Raw genomic sequence first — 15,806 nt, 5'->3', positions numbered from 1 at the left:
GGAGTAGGACACTAGGCAGAAAAAAGTCTGGCTACGCCTATAGGTAGTCCAAGGGGGTATTCATCTCCCTCTCCCTCGGCTAACTATAGAACTTTGTTAAAGTGTGCACATACCACCAGGAGGCCGCCTTGCAAAACTGCATCACTGATGACGGAAGGTCCAGGAGGCACTGAGCGCATGAGTAAAAAGCACATTGACCGAGAAAGGAGGAACATAAACCACAGTCTGTCTGATCCATTTGGAAATGGTCGCAGAGGAAGCGGACAACCCTTTCCGAGGCCCATCCGTGAGCACAAAATAGTAAGTCTGACTTCCTAAAAGACTCTGTAGCTGCCCGGAACACATCCAAGGCATGCAAAGCAATTTCCTTTGGATGTTTTGGCCAGGGACACAGGGAAGGCAAAACAAGGTCAGCATTTAAATGAAAATCAGAGGCAACCTGAGGAAGGAACGATGGACCTAGGCGAAAAACCACCTTATCTCTGTAACCCACCAAGTAAGGTGAACGACAGTATAATGCCGCCAATTCCGACACCCTGCATGCAGAGGTGATGGCCACCAATAAAGGGCACCTTCTGGGACAGCATAAGCAGGGGAATCTCCCGAAGATTCTTAAAAGGAGGCTTCTGGAAGGCTGAGAGCACCAAATTGAGGTCCCAAGGTGGCAACAGAGAGTGCACTGGAGGGGTCAAGTGCCTAACTCCCTGTATTAAAAAAAAAAAAAAAAAAAAAGTACGTACCAGGGGGTATGTGGCCAAAGGCCGGTAAAAAAAAAAAAGGCCGCTAAGGCTGACGCCTGACCTTTGATGGTACTCAAGGCCAGTTTCTGCTCAATCCCCTGTTGAAGGAAGGTCAAGACCCGAGCCATGGAAAAAGAGCGAGGATGAACCCCAAGAGACTCGCGCCACGCAATGTACATCTTCCATGTGCGATGGGGGATCTTATAAATAGATTTCTCTGTCGCTCATTGACAGACGTAGTCTTCTTGATTCACAAGAACTGGGTTATGTTGTCTCCGCAGGAGCAGGACTAGGCAGAAAGAAAAAAACGTTCTGGCTCCACCTTAGGGGCAGTCCCTGAGGGTATATCCTCCCTCTCTCTGCTACAAGGCATCGGTTTTTTTCTGTCTAGTCAGGAGTAAGGACCTAAGTTCCTTGCTGGGATCTTTTGGGTCCTGTCAAGATTTTTTCTTAGAAAAAATATTTTTTTAGGCAGTTTTCTCCAGTGTTTTTTTCCTGTGAGATCTTCAAGCAAATACGCCGGACTGGGCGACACTAGTGGTCACCCCAGCCGGCCTACGAGCGCGCGCAGACCATTGCATTGCGCTTGGTCGGCCGCGACACATTCAAGTAAGTATGCAGGGCCGGGCGACGGGCTGGATGTTGAGATCCAGTGGTCACCCCGGTTTCTGCCTACGAGCGCGTGCAGACCAGAGCTCCGCGCTGGGTCAGCCGCGACGGAGTCCCATTGGAGGGGCTGACCTTGCGAGTTAAGTCTCGCTTGGACGCCAGGAACCAGAGAGTCGAGGCGTCCGGAGTGGTCCACAACCCCCCACCCCGGTGGAGAGGGTATTGTGAAGAGAGGGTGCCTGTCGGTTTGGTATGGTGAGTAAACGTTCCCTTTTTTCCTCGTTATGAGGCAGTATGAATTATGGGCCCCTCCATACATGGTCAGTATATATCTGACACTAAAAGTCCCCCTTGTAAATACAGTATGTGTTTGGTGGGAAGTGGACTTGGTTTGAGGGCTAACACTCTACCCAGCAGACTGTAGTATTACAGCAGACATAGGAGGTATAATCCTACCTTAATTGTAGTGTACCTCCTGCAGATCGATAAACCGCCACATAGCAGAGATGCAGGTGGATGTGCTGGGAAAAACGATTTCGGCGGTCCGCCGCCATTTTGCCGTAGACCAGGTGCATGTATGTCCTCAGGTCACGCCGGCCGCCATGTTTTTGGAGTCTATTGTCTCCTGTATGGGGGCGGCCATGTTTGATGAGCCCAGCTACCTCGTGGAGAGTTGGGAACGCCGGAAGGCGTACACAGGGGGCGGAGCTACGTCCTTCTACCCGGGAAAACGAACACAGCTCTTTCCAGTCTGTAAAAGACAGACGCTGACTGCAGTTGGTTGGAAACTAATCTGCATCGGGTGGTGAGCCTTGGGGGTCTCTCTCTCTCTCTCTCTCTCTCTCTCTCTCTCTCTCGGGGATCGAGAAGCAGGTACTCTGAGGGGCGCTATTGCGCTAGGGGGAGACACATAAAAAAAAAAAAAAAAAGGTGGCAGAGGTGTCCTGAATTAACATGGACCCTGCCACTCATGTATCTCCACCGGATCCCCTCGAGGTGTCTGCAGGATCCTCCAGCACCCCGCTTACGATTGAATCATTGTCAGCTATTATGGAAACTTTTGTGTCCCGGGTGGAAGTGGCTTGTCAGGGACAGGGCGCAAGAAAGCGACCCCCGCCTAACCCTTTATTATCTGAAACTTCGGATTCAGACTCTGAGCCTATTTCTGCAGTTGCAGGTACTTCATCTGGGATTGGTGTCTCGGGTACTGTCTCTTCAGACAGTGAGGAGGATGTTTCGGCATCAGCCATAGCCCGAGAGGAAGCGTTGGTAAACGCACTCATTATATCTGTTCAAGAAACCTTAAGATTACAGGGTATTCCGTCGGAAATAGCTGAAACTGAAATCCCTTTTGGGACTAAAAAAACGCATGAAAGTGGCGAAGGTTTTTCCATTGCCTAAATGTTTTGGCAATCCAATCAAAGAAGAATGGAGTCTGCCAAAACGCACCTCTGCTATTTCTAAACGCATTAACAGGCGTTATCCGTTTGAGGAAAACCTCATTAAGAAATGGACAGAACCACCTGTGGTGGATTCACCAATTGCTAGATTGAATAAAGCCACGGTTATTCCTTTAGAAGACGCTCCGTCTTTTAAAGATCCAGTGGATCGCAAGATAGAAGCTATGTCTCGCACCATGTTTTCCTTGATTGGATCAGCTTTCAGACCAATAATTGCTATTGGTCTGGTTTCGCAGACTGTAACTGAATGGACCAAGTGGTTGCGCCGGGACTTAGAAGAAGTCCCTCAGGCGGTATCAGATTTGTTGGTACAGATGATACAGGGGTTACAGTTTGTGTGTGATGCGGCGTTAGACGCCACTCCATTATTGGCGCGAGCATCAGTTTCAGCAGTGGTTCTCAGGCGTACACTGTGGCTAAAAGGTTGGTTAGCCGACCAAGGTTCCAAAAAAGCATTGGCTAATATCCCCTTTTCAGGAGAGCGTCTATTTGGAGCCAACTTAGATGAGATCATTAAGGATCTCACGGGTGGAAAGAGCACCTTTTTACCGCAAAATGTTAAGGGTAAAGGAACTCGTCAAAGACGAGGGCCTTCTTTCTCTGCTCACAAAAAGTTTTTTCGTCCCGCGGGTGAAAAAATGAAGTCCTCCAAAGCTCCTTCAGGAGGCTTCAGGGGACGTTGGTCGGGCAAGCAAAAGCCCGCCCCCTCCAGACCTGAAGATAAATCGTCCAAAGCCTGAAGGTGTGCCCCCACCCATAATTGGGGTGGGGGGACGTCTTCGCCGGTTCCTGGATCCATGGCTTTCCAGAATCCCGGACAAGTGGGTTTGCGAAGTCATAAGGTCAGGGTACAAGATCGAGTTTCGATCTCTCCCACCGGCGCGATTCTTCCCTTCTAATATCCGACTATCCCTGGATCGTTTAGAAGATCTGCGGAGAGCAGTCACGGATTTACTACAACAAGGAGTGGTAGTCCACGTTCCTTGGACAGAACGTTTTCAAGGGTTTTATTCAAACCTATTTACAATACCCAGGAAAGAGGGCAAAGTGCGTCCAATTCTGGACTTATGGGCACTCAATTCCTTTCTCGACATAAGGAAATTCAAGATGGAATCCATTCGCACAGTAGCAGCCTTCCTGCATCCAGGGGATGTCCTAGCGTCCATAGACATCAAGGACGCCTATCTTCACATTCCCATTTTCGCAGGACATCAGCGGTTTCTACGCTTTTCCGTAGAAGAGAACCACTATCAGTTTGTGGCGTTACCTTTCGGTCTCGCCACGGCTCCTCGGGTCTTCACGAAGGTGTTGGCCCCAATGTTGGCACTACTGCGCCAAAGAGGCATATCGATTCTAGGTTACCTAGACGATCTCCTGCTTCATGCAGAGTCTCCTCAGACCCTGCTACAAAACATAGAAATTACTATAATTTCTTTACAGGAATTCGGGTGGCTGGTGAACCAGCAAAAGTCATTTCTGGTTCCCACCCAGAGGCTCGAATATCTGGGTCTAATTCTAGACACAGTCAGGTCAAGAGTTTTCCTTCCGGTAGGGAAACTCCAGAAGATTCAATCAGCAGTCCAGTTGTTACTATCCAACAGCTGGTCTTCTCTTCAAACTTGCATGAGGGTTCTGGGGTTGATGGTGGCTTCCTTCGAAGCAGTCCCATTTGCCCAGTCCCATACCCGAATTCTTCAGCAAGAGATTCTTCTCAGATGGAATCGGAATCCGGAATCCCTGGACAATCGGATCCGATTGAGCAAACAGACCAGAGAGTCTCTGGTCTGGTGGCTTCGGTCTCCGATGCTCAGCCAGGGAAAGTCATTTCTGCCAATATATTGGACGATAGTGACCACGGATGCCAGTCTATCCGGATGGGGAGGAATTCTCGGTCAGTTATCTGTCCAGGGACTTTGGTCCCTGGAAGAATCCAGGTTGCCGATAAATGTATTGGAACTGAGAGCGATCAGACTTTGTCTGATTCATTGGACCGAGCCGCTCCAGGGCAGCCCGGTTCGGATCCAGTTGGACAACGCCACGGCCGTGGCTTATGTCAATCACCAGGGGGGCACCAAGAGTGTCCGAGCGGCCAAAGAAGTGGCTTGCATTCTTCGCTGGGCGGAACGATTTGTTCCAGCTATCTCTGCGGTGTTCATTCCGGGGGTGGAGAATTGGCAGGCAGATTATCTCAGCCGTCAGACTCTGGATCAGGGAGAATGGTCCCTCCATCCAGAAGTTTTCCACCAGTTGTGCCTACGTTGGGGCACCCCGGATGTGGATCTGTTGGCATCACGATTCAACAGGAAAGTACAGAGATTCGTGGCTCGCTCCCGCGATCCTCTAGCAGAGACCGCAGACGCACTGATCGCCCCGTGGGGGCAATACCAGCTAATGTATGCCTTCCCTCCTCTCGGGTACTGCCAAGACTTCTTCGCAGGATAGAGGAGGAAGGAATTCCAGTAATCCTGGTAGCTCTGGACTGGCCTCGCCGAGCTTGGTACGCCGACGTGGTCAGACTGGTGGCGGACGTCCCGTGGAGACTTCCTCTCAGGGAGGACCTACTGTCTCAGGGACCGATCTTCCATCCTGCTTTACGATCGCTGGCTTTAACGGCCTGGCTATTGAGACCCAGGTGCTGAAGGACAAAGGATTGTCCGCTTCAGTTATTCCTACTCTAGTTAAAGCAAGGAAAGCGACTTCCAGAAAGATTTATCATCGCACATGGAAGTCCTACATTGCATGGTGTGAACCTTTGGGGTTCCGCCCACGGTCTTATTCGGTTAGTCGAATATTAGCTTTTCTGCAACAAGGGGTTGAGCAGAAACTGGCCTTGAGTACTATCAAGGGTCAGGTCTCAGCATTAGCTATCTTCTTTCAGAAGCCTTTGGCTACTCATTCCTTGGTGCGGAATTTCATCCAGGGGGTGCGACATCTGGCTCCGCCAGTGCGCATGCCGTTACCACCCTGGGATCTTAATTTAGTATTGTCGGTTCTTCAGAGACCTCCCTTTGAAGATATTAGGGAGATTCCTCTACCCACGTTGTCCCAGAAGGTGGCCTTCTTGGTGGCTATCACTTCTGCACGCAGGTGTCAGAACTGGCCGCTTTATCTTGTCGTTCCCCAGATCTGGTGGTTCATAGAGATAAGGTGGTTCTTCGTCCGAATCCATCCTTCCTACCAAAAGTGGTTTCAGAATTTCATCTGAATGAAGAAATTGTATTACCTTCCCTGTGTCCTAAGCCCAGTCATCCTCGGGAGTTTGCTTTACACTCCTTGGATGTGGTCCGGGCGATCAGGGTATACTTGAAAACGACAGACTCATTTCGCAAGACGGATTCACTTTTTGTGATCCCGGATGGACCCAAAAAGGGGTTGCCTGCATCTTCCGCGACCATTTCCAAATGGATCAGACAGACGGTGGTACAGGCTTTTTCTATTAAGGGTCGGGAGCCCCCGTTCCCTGTTAAGGCGCACTCCACTCGGGCACTTAGTGCGTCATGGGCCTTTCGCCATCAGGCGTCAGTGGTCCAGGTGTGCAGGGCGGCTACCTGGTCGTCGGTGCATACCTTTACAAAACATTATAAAGTTGATGTAATGGCATCGTCTGATGCCTCGTTTGGCCGCAAGGTTTTGCAGGCCGCCATTTGAGGAGACCAGTGGTCTGCCTCGAGGGTTTTTTTCCGTTGGAAATTTTCATTTGAGTCTCATTCTTTGTTTATAATGAGCCTTTAAAACTTCTAGTTTGGCACCGGTTGGGCCTTCTAGATTGGATTTTGATTTCGGTCAATCCCACCCCTCATTTGTGGCACTGCTTCTGGATGTCCCAGTTCTTGTGACTCAAGAAGACTACGTCTGTCAATGAGCGACAGAGAAAATCGGATTTTTGTAAGATCTTACCGTAAAATCTTTTTCTCTTAAGCTCATTGACAGACGTAGTACCCGCCCCTCTATCATTGAGTTGGGTTGGGTTAAATTCTCTGTTGCTGCTTTGTGACAGAACTGATGCCTTGTAGCAGAGAGAGGGAGGATATACCCTCAGGGACTGCCCCTAAGGTGGAGCCAGAACGTTTTTTTTCTTTCTGCCTAGTCCTGCTCCTGTGGAGACAACATAACCCAGTTCTTGTGAATCAAGAAGACTACGTCTGTCAATGAGCGACAGAGAAAATCGGATTTTTGTAAGATCTTACCGTAAAATCTTTTTCTCTTAAGCTCATTGACAGACGTAGTACCCGCCCCTCTATCATTGAGTTGGGTTGGGTTAAATTCTCTGTTGCTGCTTTGTGACAGAACTGATGCCTTGTAGCAGAGAGAGGGAGGATATACCCTCAGGGACTGCCCCTAAGGTGGAGCCAGAACGTTTTTTTTCTTTCTGCCTAGTCCTGCTCCTGTGGAGACAACATAACCCAGTTCTTGTGAATCAAGAAGACTACGTCTGTCAATGAGCTTAAGAGAAAAGGATTTTACGGTAAGATCTTACAAAAATCCGATTTTCCTAGCTTTTGGAAATCACCGACCCAGACAAAAACTCTATCCATCTACACCTGGCATTCAACTGCCAAGCCGTCAAAGCCAGCGACTGTAAAGCAGGATGGAAGATTGATCCTTGGGACAGCATATTCTCCCTGAGAGGTCGCTTCAAAAGGAACGTCGGCAACCAGCTGCACCAGATTGGCGTACCAAGCCTGGCGAGGCCAGCTGGGGGCCACTAAGATGACCAGAATCCCTTCTGCCTCGATCCTGCGTAGAAGCTTGAGAGGAGGGAAGATGTAAATCAGACAATACTGATCCGACGGGGCCACCAGCACGTCTGTGGCGTCCGCCAGAGGATCTTATGAGCGAGCCACAAACCGCTGCACCTTTCTGTTGAGCTGAGATCCCAACATTCACCTCGGGGCTGCCCCACCGGAGAGACAACAAACGCCTCCAGATGAAGGGATCACTCCCCTTGGTCCAATGCCTGCTGACTGAGGTAATCCGCCTGCCAGTTTCCACACCTAGAACGTGTACCGCAGGGAGGGCTGGAATGAACCGTTCTGCCCACCTTAGAATGCCGTCTACCTCCAGAGCTGTCAGGACTCTTCTTGTGCCCTCCTGGTGATTGCCATAAGTCACGGCTGTACTATCACAAAAGGGTTGATGCCACTCCAGGTGAGAGATAAGTATCCAATCTGTGCTGGGTGCACGTCCAGTCCATGGAGGTAGCGGTGCTATAGGAAATGGTTTGACATCACTCCAGTGTCAGCGGATAAAAAGTCTTTATTTCTCCAAAAACATGAACAGATGCCTCAAACAGCAGATGCGTTTCAAGAATCGTGTTCGCTTATTCATTGCTGAAAAACTTGTGCTTTCACTGCGATCCATGTAGTGGTCACCACATCTAAAACGAATCATTAATTATTTGGAAAACCAATTAACTCCTTGAAGTATCCACCCGGATTGTAGGAAAGACACAATGCAACCATACATATAAAGATTGCAGCACACCAATGTCTATGTTCATTGAATACAACCATCATACAAAAAGTAAATTAAGTAAAACTTGAATACAGAGGACACGACCCAGTTGTCAGAGTGCACAGAGGGTAGACCTTGTATATCAACATAACCCCATTAAAGGGATACAAATATCTCTGTCACAAGCCCCTCCGTGCACCCTAAGACAAAGGGAAGAACAAGGGGAGAAAAAGAGGGGCAATCAATACAAGCCACACCTAAGTGAAACATACATATTACATTGAAAACATCATAAAGTCTTCAACTAAAATCGACCACAATAAAGAGGGGAAAAAACTGGGAAGAAAAAGACCACAATAAAATGGAAAACGTCTGTCACCCGCAAAAGGCAAAAAAACCCTCCATATACCTATTCATAAAAATGTGTTAAATCATATTCAAAGGTTAAACCTTTCGGCATTCTCGTTTGCAATCCAAGTATCCAGAAGACCTCACTTCTACATAACATTTTAAAAATATCACCTCCTCTGCGTGGGGTCTTTACCTGTTCAATAACCTGTACCTTGACTACTGATCACCTGCATGTGTAAGATTAAAGTGTCTGGCTACATTGGTGGATTTGTTACCCCTGATATCACTTAAATGCTCACGAAAACGTTCCCTGAGTTTGCGTGTGGTTCTACCCACATACTGAATAGAGCAAGCCCCACATGTGATCAAATAAATGACATAACTCGTATTAGTTACAAAAAAAAAAAAAAAAACGATCGATCTTATATGTCCTGTCACATGTATGTGAAAAAAAAAAAAACGAGCTGCCCATCAGCATGTGTGAACAACACGAACAACTCACAGATCCACATTTGAAATTACACTTGCAATGTAACCAGGAAGGGGATTTGTTTGAAGGGGAACCAGAATTGAAAAAAACTGGGTAACAAGGAGTTGCCCAATGTTTTGGCTCTCCTTGCCACCACTCTGACCCCTTCATCCAGGATTCGTGTACAAAACATCACCCCATAAAATTGGTAGATGTCTGTAGACTATATCCCTGATTTGATTGAATTCTAAACTGTATGAAAGAACTAGTGATGGACTAATATTCTTGCTCGAGTTAGTATGAGTTGTATATTTGTACTTGTATTTTTACTATTTTCCATGTCTTTATTTGTCCTTGCACCTTCACTACACGAATCCCCTGATCTACGTACAGTATTTTTGTAGAGGAGATCTGTCCTATTTTTTTTCTTGAGGCTAAAGACAGTGCCCTGTCCAGGGACCATCAGGGATAGCCTCTCTCCAGGAATCTATCGTTCAACATATCTGCCTCTTTTAAGTATTGTTGGCGAGTTCCAGCCATCCAACCCATACTAAGGGAATTCCTGTTGGACAATTCTTAAGACTTAGGAGAATCTGCAGTGAGGACAATACTTTTAAAAAGAGGCAGATATGTTGAACGATAGATTCCTGGAGAGAGGCTATCCCTGATGGTCCCTGGACAGGGCACTGTCTTTAGCCTCAAAGAATAGGACAGATCTCCTCTACAAAAATACTGTACGTAGATCAGGGGATTTGTGTAGTGAAGGTGCGAGGACAAATAAAGACATGGAAAATAGTAAAAATACAAGTACAAATATACAACTCATACTAACTCGAGCAAGAATATTAGTCCATCACTAGTTCTTTCATACAGTTTAGAATTCAAATCAGGGATATAGTCTACAGACATCTACCAATTTTATGGGGTGATGTTGTTTTGTACACGAATCCTGGATGAAGGGGTCAGAGTGGTGGCAAGGAGAGCCAAAACTTTGGGCAACTCCTAGTCACCCAGTTTTTTTCAATTCTGGTTCCCCTTCAAACAAATCCCCTTCCTGGTTACATTGTAAGGGTCATTTCAAATGCAGGTCTGTGAGTTGTTAGTGTTCACACATGCTGATGGGCAGCTCCTTTTGTTCATACATGCGACAGGACATATAAGAGCGATCGTTTTTTAACTGTAATACAAGTTATGTCATTTATCTGATCACATGTGGGGCTTGCTCTATTCAGTATGTGGGTAGAACCACACGTAAACTCAGGGAACGTTTTTGTGAGCATTTAAGTGATATCAGGGGTAACAAATCCACCAATGCAGCCAGACACTTTAATCTTACACATGCAGGTGATCTATCAGTAGTCAAGGTACAGGTTATTGAACAGGTAAAGACCCCACGCAGAGGAGGTGATATTTTTAAAATGTTATGTAGAAGTGAGGTCTTCTGGATACTTGGATTGTAAACGAGAATGCCGAAAGGTTTAAACTTTGAATATGATGTAACACATTTTTATGAATCGGTATATGGAGGGTTTTTTGCCTTTTGCGGGTGACAGATGATTTCCATTTTATTGTGGTCTTTTTTTTCGCAGTTTTTTTCTCTTTATTGTGGTCCGTTTTAGTTGAAGACTTTATGATGTTTTTAATGTAATATGTATGTTTCACTTAGGTGTGGCTTGTATAGATTGCCCCTCCTTTTTCTCCCCTTTATTGTCTGAGTGCACAGAGGGGCTTGTGACAGATTGAGATATTTGTATCCCTTTTAATGGGGTTATGTTGATATATAAGGTCTACCCTCTGTGCACTCTGCGACAACTGGGTCATGTCCTCCTGTATTCAAGTTTTACTTCATTTATTTATTTTTGTATGATGGTTGTATTCAATGAACATGGACATTGGTGTGCTGCAATCTTTATATATGTATGGTTGCATTGTGTCTTTCTTGCAAACCGGGTGTATACTTCAAGGAGTTAATTGGTTTACCAATTACCGTATTTATCGGCGTATAACACGCACCTAATTTTAGGAGAAACATTTCAGGAAAAAAATGAAATTTAAAATAGCTTTGAACTCAGAACATTTTTTTTTTTTTTTTTTTTTAATCAAATGCAGCTGTGCCAGTGACACTATCCAAATCAATTTTAAAAAAGGCTAGAAAGCAGCACCGAAAGGTAGAAGGGGGCGGGCCGGGCCGAGGAGAAGGGAGGACGAGCTATCGCAGTCATCGGAAGTCCCGGCGCCTATGATAGACGTCACACGGCTCGGCATGGAACACGGGACTTCCGATGACAGCTTGTCATTCCTTCTCCTTGGACTGGCCTGCCCCTTTCTACCTCTCGGCGCTCCTTCCTGGCCTTTTTTTTTCTTTATTATTTCGGCGTATAACGCGCACTGTTGCTTTTTCCTCCATTTTCAGGAGGAAAAAGTGTGTGTTATACGCCAATAAATATGGTAATTAATGATTAGTTTTAGCTGTGGGGACCGCTATATGGATCGCAGTGAAAGCACAAGTTTTTCAGGAATGAATAAGCGAACCTGATTCGTGAAATGCATCTGCTATTGGAGGCATCTGATCATTGTGCTGTCATGTTTTTGGAAAAATAAAGACTTTTTTATCCGCTGACACTGGGGTCCTGTCAAACCATTTCCTTTACAATAAGCCATGGCTGTGCCATTGTCCGATTGAATACGGACATCCCTGAAGACGATCCATTCAATGTTCCAGGCACAGTCTGATCGCTCGGAGTTTCAAGACATTGATTGGTAGTCAGCAGAATTTGTGCAGAGGACACCTTCCCAGCCAGACAGGTTTTGCCCAGCCGGAGAACGTAGCCTCCACATCAGGGACTCTTGTTTTCTGGGTTCAGTCGGATCCGATTGTCCAGAGACTGCGGATTCTTGTCCCATTTGGCCAGAATCTCCCTTGTAGGGACTTGTATGGAACTGTGCAAACAGAACTGTCTCAAAGGTGGACATCAGGCCCAGCACCCTCATGCAAGTCCGGAGGGATAACCATCTGCTGGACAGCAGGAGACTAATTGCAGCCAGCAGTTTCTGGAGTTTGTCCAGAAGGAGCACTCTGGCTAAGGCATTTTCCAGAGTCAGACCCAGATAGTCCAGCTTTGTGGACGGAACCAGAGCAGACTTCTGAAAATTCAGAATCCAGCTAAACTCCCTCAAAGGTTGTATGGTGATTTCCAGGTTTTCCAATAGAGCAGTAGGAGACTCTGTTTGCAGAAGGAGGTCGCCAAGTAGCCCAGTACCGTGATTCCCCCATTGGCGTAACAATGCTAGCACTGGGGCCAACACTTTCGCGAAGACCCGAGAAGTAGAGATGAGACCAAAGGGTAACACCACAAACTGATAATGCTCCCCTCCCACGGCAATGCAGAGGAATCGCTGGTGACTGACACATATTGGAATGTGAACGTAAGCGTCCTTTATGTCGATGGAGGCGAGGAAAATCCCACTGATGCAGGGAAGCCACAACCGTGTGAATGAACTCCATTCTGAACTTCTGTACCCGCACAAAGCAGTTCAGCGCCTCTTGAGGTCCAGAAATGGACGCACCTCTCCTTCCTTCCTGGGCACTGTAAACAGGTTTGAGCCCTAAAAATGTTCCGATGTCAGAACCGGGACAATCACCCTTTTTAAGTAAAAGGTCTTGCACCGCCCCATAAAAAGGCTGTAAGTGGACCGGGGACAGTCCCACGTTGGAAGGAAGAACCTAACCGTAGGGTAAGAATGAAACTCGATCTTGTAGCCACAGGTCTGGGAAACAGAGAAGACATCCACCCTCCACCCGATACGGATGAGGGCGCACCTTGCTGCTGAAAGGCCTTGTCCGCGGGTCTGGAGAAGCCGCTCTTGACTTGCCAGACCAAGTTCGCTTGGAGGAAGCCCCGAAGGGCTTCGATCCCTTGTCAGTTGACCCTGAGGGACAAAATAACTTCCTTTGAGCCAAGAAGGAGGTCCCACGTCTACATGGGTCCTTGCTCTTAGTAGCCTGCGTAAGAAAGGTACTCTTCTCCCCCCCCCCCCCCCTCGAATCATCCTCCCTATCTGAGGATTCAAGGCGCATGGTCGCAGACCCAGCAGGGTGACCCAGGTCTGCGACGGCTGGATCAGATTCCGAATCTGAGGAGACAGTTGAGGCATTGAAAAAGCTGCAGAAAGGCTGTGTTATACCTGCAAAGGTCAATCGATCATGCAGTGGAGCACGGTGTATTTAAATAGGTTCACAATTTTTTTTTACGGGGAGAATCACCTCTGAATGGTTGTTGGGAATCTACATCTGATCACACAATCTTGGGCATGGGACTTTTTTTTTCCCATCTATTTACCATGAACTTTTGCTTTCAATTATTTCAACACCCTTTTTTAATTGATGTGATTTTTTTTTTTTTTTTTTTTGTACTGTTGTTTTGGATAAGCGCATTCATTTTTATACATGGTAGTGCCTATTCTGTACAATATATTTAAGTTCTGCTATCCTCATATTTGTTTGAATTTACATATATGTGCACATTTTTGTTTTTGATGATTTGCACCTTATACCGTACAGCCGCTTGTACAGTTGCAGGCAGTGCACCCCCCCACCTTCCCTGTTGGGTATCTATTTAACCTATGCAACCTTGGCTTTTCTTTTTTACCAAAAAAATTGGGTAATTTATTGCGTTGTTTTTAGCCCCTAAATTAACTTTTAATGTGTTGTGGTAATATCGTGTGGAATAAAAAAATTGGAACTATCACTGTTTTATTCTCTTGGGTGTTTGCTTTCAGGGAAGATATGTTTTGGGGTTTTATGTAATCTTCAGGCCTAAAATGTATTTTTTAAATGTGTGCAAAAAACGCTAATGGCTCCGGCTGCTATCAATTTGCCCAGGGAGGAGGGAGACAGTGGCGAGAGCTGCTGCTGCCGTGCACACCCATGGATCGGATCAGATCAGGCTCAGGTAAGTATAAGGTGGTGGGATTTTGCAGCACAGAAGGTTTTTCACCTTAAAGCATATAGGTGAAAACCCTTAAGGTTTTAAAACCATTTTAAGGCATTTTTACTGGGTTAAAGAACAACTATCCCCCTTCAGACCTTAACCTGGTTCTTGCCACCCTTTGAACCCATTATAAATATTTCCTTATCTAACCCTTACTTGCAAGGTGGTCTTACTTTGATATCACATTTATTATTATTATACAGGATTAAATAGTACCAAAAGTTTGTGCAGCGCCTTACAACATGAGCTATGCAGAGGGTCTCTGAGTTAGCAGCCTTATCCTGTAAGGATCCTTTCTTATTACACAAAGATGAGTTTGTCCAGAGGCCTCTAACTGCACTTCTCTCTATGGTGGTTTACCCCCCAACTCAGAATATTGTCCTGCTCTGCTTTCTGAGTCTGTTGAGCCTTTTAGATCCATTGCGATGTAAACCTGTGGGACACCAGAATTTGGAATTGTGTTATCAGCGACTCAGGTGAGGATCAAATCACCTTTTATGTCAAATTACTGCAGAGAACCAGTTAATAAAGGGTTCAAGTACTTTTTGTTATAGTGTGTGTTAAAAAAAAAAAAAAATATATATATATATATATATATATATATATATATATATATATATATATATATATATATATATATATATATATATATATATATATATATATATATATATATATATATATATATATATATATATATATATTTCTCATGTAACAGTGTTTGTTTTTGTTGTCTCCTTGCTAAAAGAGGCTTGCATGTATCTCTGAAACATTGGGACTTGACACTATCTTTAAGGTAAATTTGCCTTAACGATAAATCTTGGATTTGGAGTGGACTCTTCTAGTAAAACATCTCTTATCCTCATCAGCTTATAGGTTCTGTGGATCCACGTCACCTCAAACTGACGCGAAAAGATGATGTAATTTATCCAGCATTTAGAGGTGACTTTCCTGAGCTCCGTATTGATGTTCTGGATCCAGAAGATCTGAAATCTCCAGCAGCCAAAGAGGTAAGGTGACACAGTTGGAATAGCCAAAAGCTCTCTTGTGGAAGCAGGTTGTAATATCCTCTTTCATGGTTATTCTTTTCTCTTTGGCAGAAATGGCGGCCATTCTGCATGAAATTTGAGAATGAAGTAGAAGACTTTAATTATGGAACGTTGTTAAGGCTGGACTGCAGCAAAGAGTACACTGAGGAAAACACCATCTTCGGTAAGTAAAAAAAGATATTGGACCCCCCCCTCTGCAAGCAGGACGAATGTTTCTCTAACTGGCTAAGGGAAACCTTCTTATTATAATACTATTCATTTATTATATGTTATATTTTGGAAGTCGACTTTAAATTGCCAGTACTAAAACTTGTAGTTTCAGCAGAAGTATACAGTGGGTACGGAAAGTATTCAGACCCCCTTAAATTTTTCACTCTTTGTTATATTGCAGCCATTTGCTAAAATCATTTAAGTTCATTCTTCTTCCTCATGAATGTACACATAGCACCCCATACTGACAGAAAAACACAGAATTGTTGCAGATTTATTAAAAAAGAAAAACTGAAATATCACATGGTCCTTTGCTCAGTATTTAGTAGAAGCCCCCTTTTGATCTAATACAGCCAGGAGTCTTTTTGGGAAAGATGCAACAAGTCTTTCACACCTGGATTTGGGGATCCTCTGCCATTCCTCCTTGCAGATCCTCTCCAGTTCTGTCAGGTTGGATGGTAAACGTTGGTGGA

The 15,806-nt window shown here is 45.5% G+C and overlaps 1 protein-coding gene across 1 annotated transcript in view; it reads left to right on the top strand.

The window, feature by feature from the left end:
- Positions 1-15,806, top strand: part of PBDC1 (polysaccharide biosynthesis domain containing 1) — a gene marked incomplete at its 3' end in the record, with an annotated part of 46,498 nt that overhangs the window by 17,520 nt on the left and 13,172 nt on the right. Inside the window, exons 4-5 of the mRNA XM_082255774.1 lie at positions 14,944-15,084; positions 15,175-15,286. Of these exons, the coding sequence (XP_082111900.1) occupies positions 14,944-15,084; positions 15,175-15,286 (253 nt within the window). The remainder of the gene's footprint in view (positions 1-14,943; positions 15,085-15,174; positions 15,287-15,806) is intronic.

This window comes from Pelophylax lessonae (genome assembly GCF_965119305.1).
Source record: "Pelophylax lessonae genome assembly, chromosome: 4".
NCBI classification, from domain to species: Eukaryota; Metazoa; Chordata; class Amphibia; order Anura; family Ranidae; genus Pelophylax; species Pelophylax lessonae.
Note: the sequence above shows the minus strand (reverse complement) of the source record. Positions and strands in the feature narration are given on the sequence as shown.